This window comes from Bidens hawaiensis, unplaced genomic scaffold, assembly GCF_021521415.1.
Source record: "Bidens hawaiensis isolate Kalapana, Puna unplaced genomic scaffold, B.hawaiensis_p1.1 tig00043344_1, whole genome shotgun sequence".
Classification (NCBI taxonomy): domain Eukaryota; kingdom Viridiplantae; phylum Streptophyta; class Magnoliopsida; order Asterales; family Asteraceae; genus Bidens; species Bidens hawaiensis.
The window spans coordinates 70,779-87,267 of NW_027497678.1; the positions used below are offsets into that span (position 1 = coordinate 70,779).

At 38.8% G+C, this 16,489-nt stretch overlaps 1 protein-coding gene across 1 annotated transcript; it reads left to right on the plus strand.

Moving 5' to 3' along the window:
* Positions 1 to 14,179: 14,179 nt before the first annotated feature.
* On the plus strand, positions 14,180 to 15,138 carry LOC143594219 (uncharacterized). Its single transcript, XM_077073584.1, has 2 exons — positions 14,180 to 14,665; positions 14,737 to 15,138. The coding sequence occupies exons 1-2, from the start codon at positions 14,180 to 14,182 to the stop codon at positions 15,136 to 15,138; spliced, it is 888 nt and encodes a 295-aa protein (XP_076929699.1).
* Positions 15,139 to 16,489: the final 1,351 nt, after the last annotated feature.

Consider the following 16,489-nt stretch of genomic DNA (forward strand, 5'->3'; position numbering starts at 1 on the left):
TCCAGTTGCGCATCGCGAATCTGATCGGGTAAGCTGGCATGAATCGTGAGTTGCAATGCTCTCACTCGTCTGGGTTTATCTGTTTCTTTCCTGCTGAGGGCGTCGGCCACCACATTGGCCTTGCCAGGGTGGTACTTGATGGCACAATCATAATCTTTAAGCAGCTCGACCCAACGACGCTGTCGCATGTTCAGCTCTTTCTGATCGTAGATATGTTGGAGACTCTTGTGGTCGGTGTAAATGGAAACTTGGTACCGTACAAGTAATGCCTCCATATCTTTAGAGCACAACACTACAGCTCCGAGTTCCAATCGTGGGTCGTGTAGTTCTTCTCGTGAACCCGTAGTTGTCTAGAGCGCTAGGCTATAACCTTCTCGAGTTGCATCAGCACACAACCGAGACCTTGTATAGATGCGTCACAGTGTACCTCAAAGTTTTCCGTTCCCCTCGGGGAGAGCTAAAATAGGGGCGCTACAAAGCTTGGTTTTCAACAGTTGAAAAGCGGTTTCTTGCGCGTCACCCCAGTTGTACTAGTGCCCTTGTGAGTCAAAGCGGTGAGGGGTTGAGCAATCTTTGAAAATCCCTCGATGAAACGCCGATAGTAGCCGGCAATCCTAGGAATTGTCGCACCTCAGTCGGAGTCTTAGGTGCTTCCCAGTTTTTGATGGCCTCTACCTTACCGGGATCGACATGGATACCATTCTCGTTGATCACATGTCCTAAGAAGTGAACCTCGCGAAGCCAAAATTCACATTTCGAGAGTTTAGCATACAGTTGTTCTTCTTCAGTAGTTCCAGGATTATCCTTAAATGCTCTTCGTGGTCAGTCTCGTTCTTGGAGTAGACGAGATATCATCAATGAAAACAATCACAAACTTGTCGAGGTACGCCTTGCATACTCGATTCATGAGATCCATAAATACGGCTGGTGCGTTGGTTAGGCCAAAAGGCATAACCGAAAACTCGTAGTGACCATACCGTGTTCTGAAAGCCGTTTTTGAAATATCTTCTTCGCGCACTCTCAGCTGGTGATAACCGGATCGTAGATCGATCTTCGGTAGTAACTCGATCCCTGAAGCTGGTCAAACAAATCATCAATTCGGGGTAAAGGATAACGGTTCTTGACCGTCACTTTGTTCAACTCCCGGTAGTCGATGCACATCGGAAGTCCCGTCTTTCTTTCGGACAAACAAGACAGGGGCTCCCCATGGCGATGAGCTAGGTCGGATAAAACCTTTATCCAACAAATCTTGCAACTGGGGTGGACAACTCCTGAAGTTCCGCCGGTGCGAGCCGATACGGGGCTCGTGCTATGGGTGCTGCACCGGGTGTCAACTCGATCTGAAATTCGACTTGACGAATAGGAGGGAGTCCAGGTAAATCCTCCGGGAAACTTCCGGAAAGTCTCGCACAACCGGTATGTCTTCATTAGTTTCTCCTCCGCGGGTTCTCAACAATCTGCGCCAAAACTGCCGGATGACCCTTTCGTAAATACTTCTGTGCTTTCATAAGGGTAATGACGCTGGTGGTCATGCCGCTTCTCTCGCCTCGGATCGAAATGATCTCGCCGGAAGGGGTGGTAATATGGACTATCTTATCATGGCATATAATCTCCGCTCGGTTCTCGGATAACCAGTCCATGCCGACAACGACATCGAAACTACTAAGCGTAAAAGGAATAAGGTCGATGTCAAAAACATGACCTGACAGTTTCAACTTACATCCCGCAAGTATATGAGTTGTTACTACAGTTTTACCATTAGCTAATTCAACAGGAAACTTAGCGTCTAACGGGGTTGGAGTAAGGTTTAAAAGTTGGCTAAAGGCCTTTGACACAAAACTCCTATCAGCTCCAGTGTCAAACAAAACAGAAGCAAAACAATCGTTTACAGGGAACTTACCAGACACCACATGCGGATCTCTGCGGGCTTGACCCGATCCAATCACAAACGCTCTTCCTTTGCCATTTCCTCCACCGTTACTTCCACTTCCATTGCCCCCATTGTTGTCATTATGATTCAGCTTGGGGCAATCCTTCCGGAAATGACCTTCCTGTCCACATTCAAAACATCCCTTAGTCGTCATCGGTGGCTTAGGAGCACCCTTCGCCGCAAGGTCTCCTCTACATTCTTTCGCTTGGTGACCTATCTTTCCGCATCTTTGACACTTGACACGGTCACACTGGCCAACATGATGATAGTTGCACCTGTTGCACTTTGGATACTTCCCAGCATATCCGCTCGAAACCTGCCCGCTACCGTTGTTGTTGGAGTTGTTGTTGTTGTGATTCTGAGTGTTGAAACTCCGAGTAAATTCGGGCTTACGGTAGTGGTGTTGCGGTGGGAGGTTTGAGGATGAAGATCTGGTGTTGTCAAACTTTCTCTTCCCGCTGTTCGGGTTGCTGTTGTTGTTACTGTTGCTGACGTGGTCATTACTCGGGTTGTCACGGGCTTTAGCAGTCGAACCCCTCGGTGGTAACGCACCCTGGGTCACAGCCTGATCCGTCAGTTTGTGAGCCAAACGGATCGCTTGTTGGATCGTGGCTGGTCTGGAAGACGTCACCATACCCTGAATCTGTGGTGCTAACCCATCAATGTACATCTCTATTCTCTTGCTCGGCGGATCCACCATCCGCGGACACATCACAGCCAACTCGTGCGAACGAGTAGTGTAGGCTTCAATCTCCGAACCTACCATCTTTAGTGACCAAAATTCTGATTCTAACTTCGAAATTTCTTCCCTCGGACAGTACTCTTCTCGCATCATGTTTTGAACTCCTCCCAGTTCATCGCGTTAGCCAGTTCTAATCCAAGGATCTGGACGTTCGAATTCCACCAAGTGAGGGCGGAATCCTCAAGTGTCCCAGCAGAGTTCTAATGCTATTTCGGTTCGGGTCCTTGCTTCTTGGAGTTGCTCTTGCAAGTCTATCATCTCGGCTTGCATCTTCATCATAACCTTGGTTTGTTGCTCACTAGTCTCTTGCATTTCTTTCGTTGCCGCTGCCATGCGGGCAATCTCCTCCTGAGTCTCGGTTCCATCTTTAAACAGTCTGGCAACATTTTCTCTAGTGTAGCGCATGTAACCCACATCACGCTCCAAACAAGAAACGACAGCTGCGAGAACTCGCTCTACAGGTTCGGGTATAGGTGGTAGAGTGTTAGGGTAAGCAGGGTGGTTCGGGTGAGGCAATGGGGGAACTTGTTCACGGTAGACCATACGTCTGATCATGTTGGGGTACCACTCCCAGCTAACGTCGTTGTCATACAAGCCTCCGGATAGGCGGTACCTCTTCGGTGCAGGAGCTTCGAGTTCCGGGACTACGTGGGGTGGCGAGGCAGTAGGTAACTGCGGTTCCTTCCCGTGAGCATGCATCATCGAATCGGATGATGATGAGGGTGGCGTCGACATTTCTACAGGTAAGCCGTGTATATGCGCGCGTATGAGTAAAGGAGGTAAAGAAATAAGATTTCAAGACTACACAAACCTATGCAGTGTGTATCATTATAACTAATGGGTCGTCGCGGTTATAGTCTAGTATGCATGCAGTTTCTAGTTCGCTATAACCAATGGCTCTGATACCAATCTGTTACACCCTCAAAATCCACTAACGGAGTTTTACCGTCAGAGGGTGTGAACTGGCAGGATCGGAATCATTAGTTATAACCAAACCAAAGAAAACGTTTAAATGAAAAATAAATGCGGAAGCGTAAAACCTTAATTCAAAAGTTGCGTCACGCAGGACGACTTAAAACCAAATGTAAATGTTAAAATTAAGTTTGCAGAGTAAGATGTTTAACAATTAATGCATGCTCCTAAACCGCGCGCCCGCCTCGGCTACCTGAGAATAACATACTAAAAGGGGTCAACACGAGGTTGGTGAGTTCACAAGTTATATAAGATAAATCGTTTAGCGTTTGAGTTCAGCGTTTTCGTTAAGTGTTTTGCGTAACCACGTTACGGCGTTTAAAAGTTTTGCATAACCACGTTACGGCGTTTAAATGTTTTGCGTAACCACGTTACGGCGTTTAAGTGTGTAACCACGTTACAGCGTTTAAGTGTTGCGTAACCCTGTTACGGCGTTTGAGTGTGTAACCACGTTACAGCGTTTAAGTGTTGCATTACCAGATAGTGTTATGTCAAATTATATATCGATAGGTAGCTAATCTATACAACAAGTATTACTAAGTGGTTCGAGACCGAAGCTGACTGTTTATCAAGTGCCCGTCACCAGGTCAACCCAGACCATGGTAAGTGTTAGCCAAAATTACACCCACTCAACCTCCAGTTGAGCTTAGCGTCGGGTGGGGTTTGTCAAACCCAGTAGTACTACTCAACAGTGACTCGCTATTCCAAATATTAACCGGTTCGATGCGTGGGACTTCAAGGGTTACGTGCCGCTTAGCCTCTACAAGTGATATATATAATTTATAACAAAATCTTAAATATGTGTTTATCTCAAAAATGCGTTTATCGGAGTATGTTATCTCCCCCAAGTGAAAAACGTTTGAAAACAGTTCAAAGAGCGGGGTAAGTGAACTCACTGTTTGCGAAGAATATTCCAAATTAGATCACCGAGTGATGCGCGTCGTAGAAAACTCTCTAGCGTTCTAAAATAACAAAGAGATTTTCTAAGTATCGGAACGTTTAACGAGTCTCTAGACTCGGCACATAATACCTATGCACGTATCATGTTTCGTGTTTCGTTTGTGAACCGTGTGTGATTTAAACAAGTACAATTGTGATACGATACACGAGTGAGCAATTACTTTCGTGTCATGTATTAATAACATACTTACAAGCAATTATTCCCGTAAGGGCATTTTGGTCAACAAACAAAGACTAACTAACCATTATTCCCCATAAGGGCAATTTGGTCAATTCATGGCAATCAAACTAGCAACTATTCCCCGCAAGGGTATTTTGGTCAAAATACAACAATTATATAAAAACTATCATATTTCATGCATTCCTATACAACTCAGCAGCTAGTTTCGTTATGACAGAATTTCTACTTGAAAGATTGCACTAGTTCACCGATTATAACGTCTCAATTAATTCACCAAAAATTACCACAGAAGCATACATATCTTAGGTTTCCAGAACATGTTTTATCTTATTTTTATTCCATATAGATTGCTCATAATGATCAAAACACTACAGTAAACTCATATCAGTCAGATTCATGCGCAACAGAATGTTATTTGAAATTCCCGTTAAACGAAAAATCCAATAAATGCAAGACCACTTGGGTTTGGTTCCTAACTCAGTGAGTCAACTTCCAGAAGTGGAACCCAATTGGTCTCGTGGTTCATGAGATATAACATTTACAACATAACCTAACAGCAGGTCTAACAGCTAAGCTTTGCATCACGTTTTTGTAAAATCATAAAAGTATACTTCCACTTATCCAAAAATTACGAATTTATACTTCATAGAAACTAGACTCAACCTAGTTTACTGCAGTACCCACAATCTCAATCAATTTTCACGTTTACACTTCGTTACAGTCAGTTAAACATCGTATATACATTCTGTCCAGAATCTGTTCACATCAAAACTCAACATAATCACAACCTATGAACTATCATGCATCCATATAACCCTCTAGACACTATAACTACTATCCATGCATATCAATCACACCATACATACAAGATTAGGGTTTGTGATCTAATCCAAATCAAAGACAACAATGAATCATGCAACAACATCAATCTAGTTATCAATCTATTATGCAACTAACAAGAATCATATTGATCACATACATACATATAATCGGCCTACTTAGGGTTTACATACAACCCATTAAACATCAAAATTACACAACAAGGAGGTAAGGGGTGATCAAGTATACCTTCCTAGCACCTAGTTCTTGGATTAATCTCTTGATTGATGTGTGTGTGTGTGATCTTTGTGGACGGCAGCCGTGGAGAGGGAAACAAGAGACTTCCGATCGGAAGTTGTAGGGTTAGGGAAAATAGTTAGGGTTTAGTGTTTAAGTTATATTTATAAATAATCAAGTTACATTCTAGTCCCTCTTCTTTCCAAGTGTTGTTTTTCTAGAACATTCCATCATACTTGGACAATAAGTTAACATGACCATAGTATTATCACATAGCACATAATCCTAACACATAATAATCATATAATTATTGTTTTTACGTTTGTCGTTTATTTATCAATCGTTTGCGTCAACTCGTTTGCGTTTCGGTGCAAATCCCGAAAGACTACCCATGTAGTGAGTGTTAAGCGTCATTTAAACCCTAGTTTAAATGTAATGAAGTGTGCGTTATAGATTCAACGATCTTAAAGTTTGAATTGACGGAGTTGAGTTAACGGAGTTAACCTGGAATTGACGATTGTCACAAAATTCAATTTACTCATGCATCCCCTTTACATTCTTTAGTATGACTCCATCATCAAATCTAGCCTCAGTCTTAAACACTTAATCCTTATATGACTGTCAAGTCTAAATTTTCTTAGCTATCGACTAGCTTTATATGAGGCTTAAAACTAAAATTCTTTTAAGTGTCCCATATTTTTTTGGATATTTTTTTTAGAAAAAAAAATTATTTTTATACTAAATACTTATATTCTAGCACTCACATTCTTATTTGCATAAACTCCCTAGTTCGAATTTTTTTAAAGATCCACATACTACCCACTTTCCGCAAATTAAAAATCTAAACACTTATTTGTTCGAAACTACCAGCTATACATAAACATGTTATATTTCAAAGACAAATTTTCAAAACGTCATATTGGTTCTTTAAGAATATTTTGATAACACTTATAAGACTAACGAAACTTTATAGTACTAATCAACTAGATTTTCATAATAACTAACCCTTTAAACTCTATCGACATTATATATTTTAGAAAAAGGAGAAGTTTACGTATGGATTTCTTATAGTTGTGGACCAAATATTTATCTCAAAACTTATTAAGTAATACTCGAATCATTTTAGACATGTTAATCCAACATTTTATCGTCACCTTGCTTCCGCACAAATCTATACTTCCATGTTTAACCATTATAATCCCCTTAGTCTCATATCGTTTGCGTGTAATTCCTCGATTCATCTGGTTCCTTATATTTAATGCCTCATAGTTCGATCAGTCTACATTCGATATATAGATTCCTGTCATAACCCAACATCAAGCGCCGGATGACCCTATGACAACGGATTCATGACACAGCTTCTCCATCCAATTTTGATTATAAAACAAAAAGAAGTACCAGCATCTTTATTTGGTGCACCTTCGAAATTTCAGATAGTCCCATAACCTAGTAACACATTTCCTTGAAATGTATTCTTCAACATTCAACAAATAAATAAATTAAAATGAAACGTCGTGTTCGACAAACGACTACTATGATTCCTTCTTCATACACATACGCGTCGCTGCATTTCATGTTATGACAGTCATAAAGTCACCCAAATGACTTAGTTCAGACCACGACAGCAACTGAATTTCGGGACGAAATTCTCTTAACAAGGGGAGAATGTGACAACTCACAATATCCGTACAATTCTTAAACAAAAATTAGAAGTAATTACATTACATAAATACCCTAGATTACATGCATATTGGTTAAATCTTCAAAAGTCTATGAAATTTCAATCACGTATATCATGCACGTTAGGTAATATGGGAATTACCGCATCACACGCACAAATACCCGACATGATGATTGGCGAACACAATGTTAAGTCTTAATCATGCTAAATCTAAACTAGTTGAGTATATATCTTAAATAAATATCAAGACCACATTGAAAATAGTTCTAGTCTACCATAAAGTAAAAGAAACTGGTTCCTAGGTGTTGCATGCATGCTAACCAAAGTGCATGAGCACATGCATTAACCAGATCCAAGACTTTCACGACTTAGTGATTAGTGTGAGAAAAGAGGGAACTATCTTTATCCTAGGACGAAAGATATTATAAAAGAGTATTATTCTAAATTGGGATTGAGAAAAGTCAACAATGAGAAATTATATACAAGCCATACCATTCTTACCCAACCCTCCCAACTTGTGACCCTTTCCTTTTCTCTGAACACAAACGAGACATGCATGCATGTACCTTGATATAATAAAATAAGCATACACCAAAGGTGTAAGAAACTTAAAGGGTTGAAACACTATTACCACCCTTGCACAAAGTGACTACCATATTAAAATACTTATACCAAATAGGTAGGTTGAAAAGTCAAGAATAGTAAAGAACTTTTAGACCACCTTTCTTTTGTGCCTTCCATCCACATGGGTGGGTTTGTACCCACACACATATGTAACTAGCATGGGTGGTTGTAATACACATACTAGTAGTTATATATAGATCCTTAAGAACTAAAAACACCACACCACAACACTTCCTAGCATTGACAAAGACAAATCTCGCATCCCTCTCTAACATTTTCACCTTACGGCTCACCACCACCTTATCAAATCAATCTTATTTTCAAATTTTAAACAAACACTTTGGCATGCACACCATTCTCTCTTCTGGTTCCTAACCGATGGCCACCACAACCCTTAACCACCATCGTTAAGCCACGACCACCTTCATCATTCACGTTTCAATCGTAAACCACCATACGCCACCGTAATTTTCACCGTAAACCACCCCAGGGCCCGTCGCCATCTCCACAAGATTCCCTCAAAGTCACGCACACTAGTTTTGGGAAGGTCTAAGCACGTTTAAGAAGGAGATTCAAGTTCTAGGAGTTGGATTCAAATGCTAGTGCTCAAGATCTTTTCTATTTAGCTCCACCATAAAAGTATTTCATTTGTAGACACATGTAAGCCGAATACAAAAAAGAATTCTTGCACGTTACTCACTGACGCTAAGGTGAGTTTCACGGCCCCTTTTCTCTTTTACTGTTTTACAAACTAGGGGGAGAAACATACTAAACTTATTTGGTAACTTTGCATGGACTTAGTAAGTTTGCATAAACTTATTTAGTAACTTTTCATAAACTTGTTTGGTTACGTTTCATAAACTTATTTAGTAACTTTTCATAAACTTATATGATTACGTTTCATAAACTTATTTAGTAACTTTGCATAAACATATTTGATAACTTTAAATGAAATTATTTTATACGATAGTTAGTAAGCAAGGCATAGAATCTTTATATGAGCATGAGTTACACAAGGCCCTTAAGATCTTCAGATCAATACATTCTATAATCATTAACTATGGGTTTAGCCCAGGAATATGTGGGTAGTACTATCGGGATTGATCCCCCGCTCATGGTTAGTCGCTCTAACCGACGTGTCAATGGGAACATATATTCTATAATTCACACCGTGATGGCACCGTTACCGGGCATACATATGGATTTTGGTTTTATTATAGACTCATTGTCATATATTAATTCGTATTCTTAGCTAGTCTACGAAGGATTATCAATCTTGTTTAGGTTATCGTATATATATATATTGTATTGTATTGCATTGCATACATTCACTTATATCTCTAAAAGGGCTTTTAAGTTCGTAAACGTGAACTTTTTGAACAACGTTTTCATAGGGAAAATGCACTCATAACAAACAAAGTTTTCAACTTCATTTATAAGTTTTAAGGTGCATTTTAATCACGAAGACATAAATAACTTTTAACCCACGTTATATTTACGTAAACATGAACAAGTTTTAAAGCTCGTTTTTGTCATGAAAACATAAGCTTTTGATAAATGTTTTAATCATGAAAGCTTATATTTGAAAAATCATTACTTGTTTTATACATTTTAAATATTTGAACTCAATATTCTCAAAACAACAGGTTTAATCTTGCATTTAAAACCTGTGAACTCACCAACAATATGTTGACTTTTAAGTATGTTTTTTAGGTTATTAAATTCAGGAAGATATTTTTGGGCATATACAAGCATAGGATCACATGTAGGATCACCACGTTAATCAATAGATGTGATTATCCATGAAGGTCGCGCGTCCGTGTTTCTGCCTTGGCAGGGTGTGACAAAAACACTAGCAGGCCATTAGTTGGTGAGGCAACTCGTTTGGAGAATTGGGTTAGGCCAACAACATATAACAAAAAGTAAACACAATTATGGTGGGCTTTGGAAGACCATTAAATTGAGTGGAGCCGGTTGATTGAGAGGGGGAACCCCACCCTAGACATAAAGTTCAAATATACCAGTGGAGATGGCTATTAGGAGGAAGTTAACGGCAGAAGGGGTTTTCAACCTAGTGGGTGGTCGGCTACTGTGCACGGGAAGAATCCAAATATTATGTTCAAGCAAGCAAGAAGGTCAAATATATTAGGATTCTTAGGTGTTGTTAGTGAGACCGGGAGGTGATCTAGCATACTTTAGTTATTCCTTAAGTTTTATATTTTTAGAATGTGGTTATTGATCATAAATCCAATTCCGAGAGTTTATGAGTTGACTAGTAGGATTCCTTACCTAGGTAGTTGTTTCCCATATTTGAGTTCCGCCCCTATATATTCGTTTCTAGTTCTTGTGTCATTTTTAGTTTAAATATTATTTAGTCTATATTTAATAATTAAAAACCTTAAAACATAAAAATCAATTTACTTAAGTTAATAGTGAGAGTCTAGTTTAGGTGTCAACTTTACTACAGTTGATAGGTACACTTGCCTGTCTAGTGGTCTAGCATTAGGATAGTTTAGATTAATAAATTTAAAACTAGAGTGTCTAGTTTAGGTTAGGTTTTTAATAGACCGTTTTGCTCATCACGTATCGCGATGGGTTACGGAATCCGCCTATAAAGAGGGGTGATGGGCATTGTGGTATTCAAATCCCAAAACACCTCCACTTTCACACAGTTAACTTAGGAAAAAGTGCCTGATTGCCGTGACGAGCCGACATTCCGTTTTCTTAAAGTTTGTGCAAGTAACGAAGTTATAATCAAGGTAGCAATCATATAAGAGAGATTATATCAAGACCCTACCCATCAAGTTTAGTCTTTTCTCATTATCATTCAGAGTATCCGTGTTAAGGTTGGAGTTGCGTTTAAATTATAGCTTAGACATCAATCGAGGCTATGGCCTTTAACCTTGAACATACTTTATTCACAAAAGAGTTTTCATAAACGTTACTTCTTAATGAGGTAATGCTAACAAAAGACATCTTTTGACGGGCATGTAGTAAACTGTAAGAGGGATATCACTAGTTGTGAGTTTCTTACATAAGGAAAAGTAATTCGTACAAATCCCAATCAACCGAGGGACCCGTTTAGTTCCTTGGAGAAACTCACCAACGTGTTAGAATCTATTAAGCCAATGCATTCTTTATCAAACATCACATCAAACAAAGTGTTTTCATTCACAAACAAAGTTGTAAACTATTTCAAGGTTAAGCATAAGAGCAATAGCTTAATCAAGAAACACCATTCAAATATTTATACGAACCTATTTATGTATAGGTTAATATCATTCTCAATCAATCAAGGTTTCAAACGCACACCGACGGTATTGGTGAATATGTTAACCTTACAAATCAATTAAAACATATTTATACTCGATAAGATGAACGGGTGTTTGTCTTAAAAATTCAATCGACGTTTACATGAGATTACGTGATCTCTAAAACTTTATAATACAAAGTAGAAAATAAAAGCAACTCAGACTGATTACACATGTGTCTGGATCCATACATACCTGTTCAGCCTAAACAGTCAAAGGCTACGTGGCCGCGGGCTAACAGTCATAACTAGTTCTCCATTAAGGGCTACGTGGCTCCGGGAACACTTTTGTGTGTGTAGGGTAGTGGTATAAATCCCAAGAATGAAATACTTCTTGCTGAGTGTACAGAAAACTATATTTGTGTTGTAATTGTTATTTAAATATTTATAGAGTCATACGTGTTCACCAGCACATAGCTGATGTATTTTCCAATTCAATGCATGTAATTAAGTATTTATATGAAGTAGCAAGGATTGGAGTCGTCATGGAGTTAGAAGTGCGTAACAAGATGGCTTAACTTTTGATATTAAATACTTGTAATATGAAACACGTATTTTTGTAAACGAATACTTGGGTATTTAATTCCCAAGTAAATTTTCAATGTAAATTAATATTGTATCAACCTAAAGTCTTCCGCTAAAATTAAATCATAAACTCTGGTATATTTACAAATCAGGTACCAACTTATGGTCACACTTCTAGACCCTAAGTCGGGGTGTGACAGGTTTATATCAGAGCCATCGGTTTCAGCGAATTAGGTATTAAACATTAGTACCTAAGCTTTAACCTTAAATTTATTATTATTATTATTATTATTATTATTATTATTATTTCGTAGGGATAAGATAGGATTAGTAAACTTCCTATCCCTAAAATTAAGTGCAGATGTCTTATATTACCTATCTTGGTCATAGAGACCGAGTAGCCATTTGAACCAAACCAACACTCATTCGCAGACCATGAGATATGGCGAGCAGAAATAGTTATTACACCAACTTCTTCAATCAAAACCAACCGATAGTTCCAGTACAACCGTATAGGATTCAACCCGTGTACCTCCTGGGAAGTCAGCAATGTCCAATCGAAATCTCTGACGATACTGCCGACAACATTCCTTAATATTATCCATATGAAATTCCGTCTTACCATCCTTCTGGGGAGCAAGAAGTCCAAAGTAAAATTAAGTAGGAAACTAGTTCAGACTCATCGAACTGGATGGAGTGCCATTCCGACCAAAGCAAGTGGCATTTTGTATCGTCACCCGCCGAACTATCAATACCAGACTTCACAACCTATGGAAGGACCAAGTCAAAAACCTAAGATAAGGGTTAGCATGCCCTATGAAAAGATATCATTTCAACCACCAGTTAATAATCCCTATGAATCGGAAGAGGATCCCGAGAAAGAGGATGAGGAAAACGAAAATCCTTATTTTCCTCATATGTTGGACCAAGACCCTCAATCTCTCAGCAAGCTAATGAGATCCGTGAGGAAGCTAACCTTATTAAGGGATTCTATACTAATAATCTCCCCAATGAGGAAATGCATGCATATGTTGCAAATCCGCATTTATACCCACAGGAAAATGCATATCTCTTCCCAGCCGCGTCTGCACCTACGGGATATCCTAACCCAGCTAATGTGGTGATGGACGAGCTGCAGAACGAGAAAGTGGATAAAAAGAAAGTAGGAAAGAAGATCGTCAAGAAATGTGATAAGATGAAAAATATTTTTAAGAAGTGGATTAGAGATTAAGAATAATGTAGTTGTTATGAATCGTTGTTGATTGTTATATTTTCTTTCATGTAACAAAAAGAATGTAATATAAGAAGGTGTGTCTTTTCTTCTAAAACCTTGTCTTATTCATGTAATAGCATGTCTGAACAAGGAAAAGCTCACAGTAATCTGGAAGTCCAAGTATACAATAAAGAAAAGACAGTAGAAGAAAATATACAAGTGATATCGAAAGACTATGTGTTCGGTATTCGTGATTTAATAAAAGAAGTTGTACACCTACTTTATGAACCCATGAAAAATGATCCTAGTCGAACTGCTTCTCATTCTAGCAACAGAAATAGTCAAAGTAGGAGCGAAACTGTAAACTCAAAGAAAGAAACTAAGAAAGAAACGAAAAAGAAGGAAAAAGAACATGAGAATAAGAAAGAAGTAAGTGATCAAAGTTCGACCACCGAGAACGACCTTCGTGAGAAAACTAAGAAACTTAAAATACAAGAAGGTTGTGATTTCAAAGTTTTTAAAGTTTATAGTCCAAAGGAGTTTCATGGAGACAAGGGAGCGATCATTACTCTCCGGTGGTTGGAGGAGATGGAATCCATTGTGTTGATTAGTAAGTGTGCGGAAAGGAAAAAGTGCAATATACCTCACAAATGTTCAAAGGTGAGGCGATAGAATGGTGGAATACCTTTATTGAGGTCAAGGGTAGAGAGAATTTGTATAATTTGGAATGGGAAACCTTCAAATAAATAATTTTAAAGAAATTTTGTCCAATAATGAAATTGATCGGATTCAAACCAAACTATGGAACCACAAAGTCATTGGAACAAACCTTAAAGAATACAACACGAAGTTTTTGGAATATTGTGGGATTGTTCCACACTTAGTCACTCCTGAATTCAATAAGGTAACTAGTTACTTATATAGACTACCTATTGAAATACGAGATTTGGTTCATTCACACATGCCATCGTGAACTGAATCAGCCATGGAGTTGGCTGGGTATTTAATGGACAAGATGATCCGAAATAGGGATGAGAAGAGGAAATATGATGGTAGGCAGACTGTTGGAGGAAAAGCGAAGAAGGTTGAAAAGAAAAGAGAGGGGACGTTTATGTATAACCGTCCGATTTGCAAGTCTTGCGGTATGAGACACTTCGACAAATGTCTTCGACCACTTAACACCATTACATGCAATTTTTGCAAGAAGACGGGACATGTTGAAGCAGATTGTAAGAGGAAAGCAGCAGTATGTTTTGATTGTGGGGAAAAGAGGCATTTTAGTACGGAATGTCCGAAGAGGAAGCCGACAACAGCAACGGCTGGTGCAAGTGGTAGCGGTTCAAAGACCGATGTCAAGAAAGGGAGCGCGCGTGTCTTCATGCTAGATACTCAGAAGGCCACAAATATACCGGACGTGATCACCGATACGTTTCCTATCAATATTTTTATGCTAGAGTTTTATTTGACTCAGGTGCGAACCAGAGTTTTATAGATTGTAAGTTCTGTAGTATATTAAATGAACCTCTAGTTAAATTAGATAAGCATTATGAAATTGAAACTGCTGATGGAAATTTGAGTAGAATAACTGAGGCTTTAGATAATGCCACAATTTCTTTAGCCGATCACATCATACCTTTACGATTGTTACCCATGAAAGTAGCTGGTTTTGATGTAGTTTTAGGTATGGATTGGTTATCATCTAATCAAGCTCGTATCCTATGCAATGATAAAGCCATTGGCATCCGAACGTCTAACAACAAAACCATTCGAATAACCGATGATAAAGAAGCGCGAAAGGTAGGAATAGTTTCTAAGATAAAAGTAAATCGCTGCTTAGGTAAAGGATGCCTTACATTCATGGCCTGTGCAACCAAAGAACCCGAATCTAAGAAGATAGAGGAAATGCCAGTTGTTTCTGAATTCAAAGATGTGTTTCCCGATTAGTTACCAGGAGCCCCACCAGATAGAGAAGTAGAGTTTAGAATCGAACTTATAGCAGGAACTTCGCCAATAGCAAATTCTCCATATAGATTAGCACCCACTGAAATTAAAGAGTTGAAGAAACAATTAGATGAGCTTTTGGAAAAAGGATTCATACGACCGAGTTCGTCCAATGGGGAGCTCCAATTCTGCCAGTAGTTTACACCATCGCGTTTCGCGATGGGTTACGGAATCCGCCTATAAAGGGGGGGGGGTGACGAGCATTGAGGTATTCACATCCCAAAACACCTCCACTTTCACATAGTTAACTTAGGGAAATGTGCCCAATTTCCGTGACGAGCCGACGTTTCATTTTCTTAAAGTTTGTGCAAGTAACGAAGTTATAATCAAGTTAGCAGTCATATAAGTGAGATTAGATCAAGACCTTACCCGTCAAGTTTACTCTTTTTTTATTATCATTCTGAGCATCCTTGTTAAGGTAAGAGTTATGTTTAAATTATAGCTTAGACATCAATCGAGGCTATGGCCTTTAACCTTGAACATATTTTATTCACAAACGAGTTTTCATAAACGTTACTTCTTAATGAAGTAATGTTAACAAAAGATATATTTTGACGGGCATGTAGTAAACTGTAAGGGGATATCACTAGTAGTGAGTTTTTTGCCTAAGGAAAAGTAATTTGTACAAATCCCAATCAACCGAGGGATCCGTTTACTTACCTGGAGAAACTCGCCAACGTGTTAGAACCTATTAAGCCAAAGCATGCTATATCAAACATCACATAAAACAAAGTGTTTTCATTCACAAACAAAGTTGTAAACTATTTCAAGGTTAAGCTTAAGAGCAATAGCTTAATCAAGAAACACCATTCAAATATTTATACGAACCTATTTATGTATAGGTTAATATCATTCTCAATCAATCAAGGTTTCAAATGCACACCGGCAGTACAGGTGAATAGGTTAACATTACAAATCAGATAAAACATATTTATACTCGATAAGATGAACGGGTGTTTGTCTTAAAGAGTCAGTCAACGTTTACATCAGATTACGTGATCTCTAAAATGTTATAATACAAATTAGAAAATAAAAGCAACTCAGATCGATTACACATGTGTCTGGATCCATACATAACTGTTCATCCTAAACAATCAAAGGCTATGTGGCCGCGTGCTAACAGTCATAACTAGTTCTCCATTAAGGGCTGCGTGGCTCCGGGAACACTTTTGTGTGTGTAGGGTAGTGGTATAAATCCCAAGAATGAAATACTTCCTGCTGAGTGTACATAAAACTATATTTGTATTGTAACTGTTATTTAAATATTTATTGAGTCATACGTGTTCACCAGCAC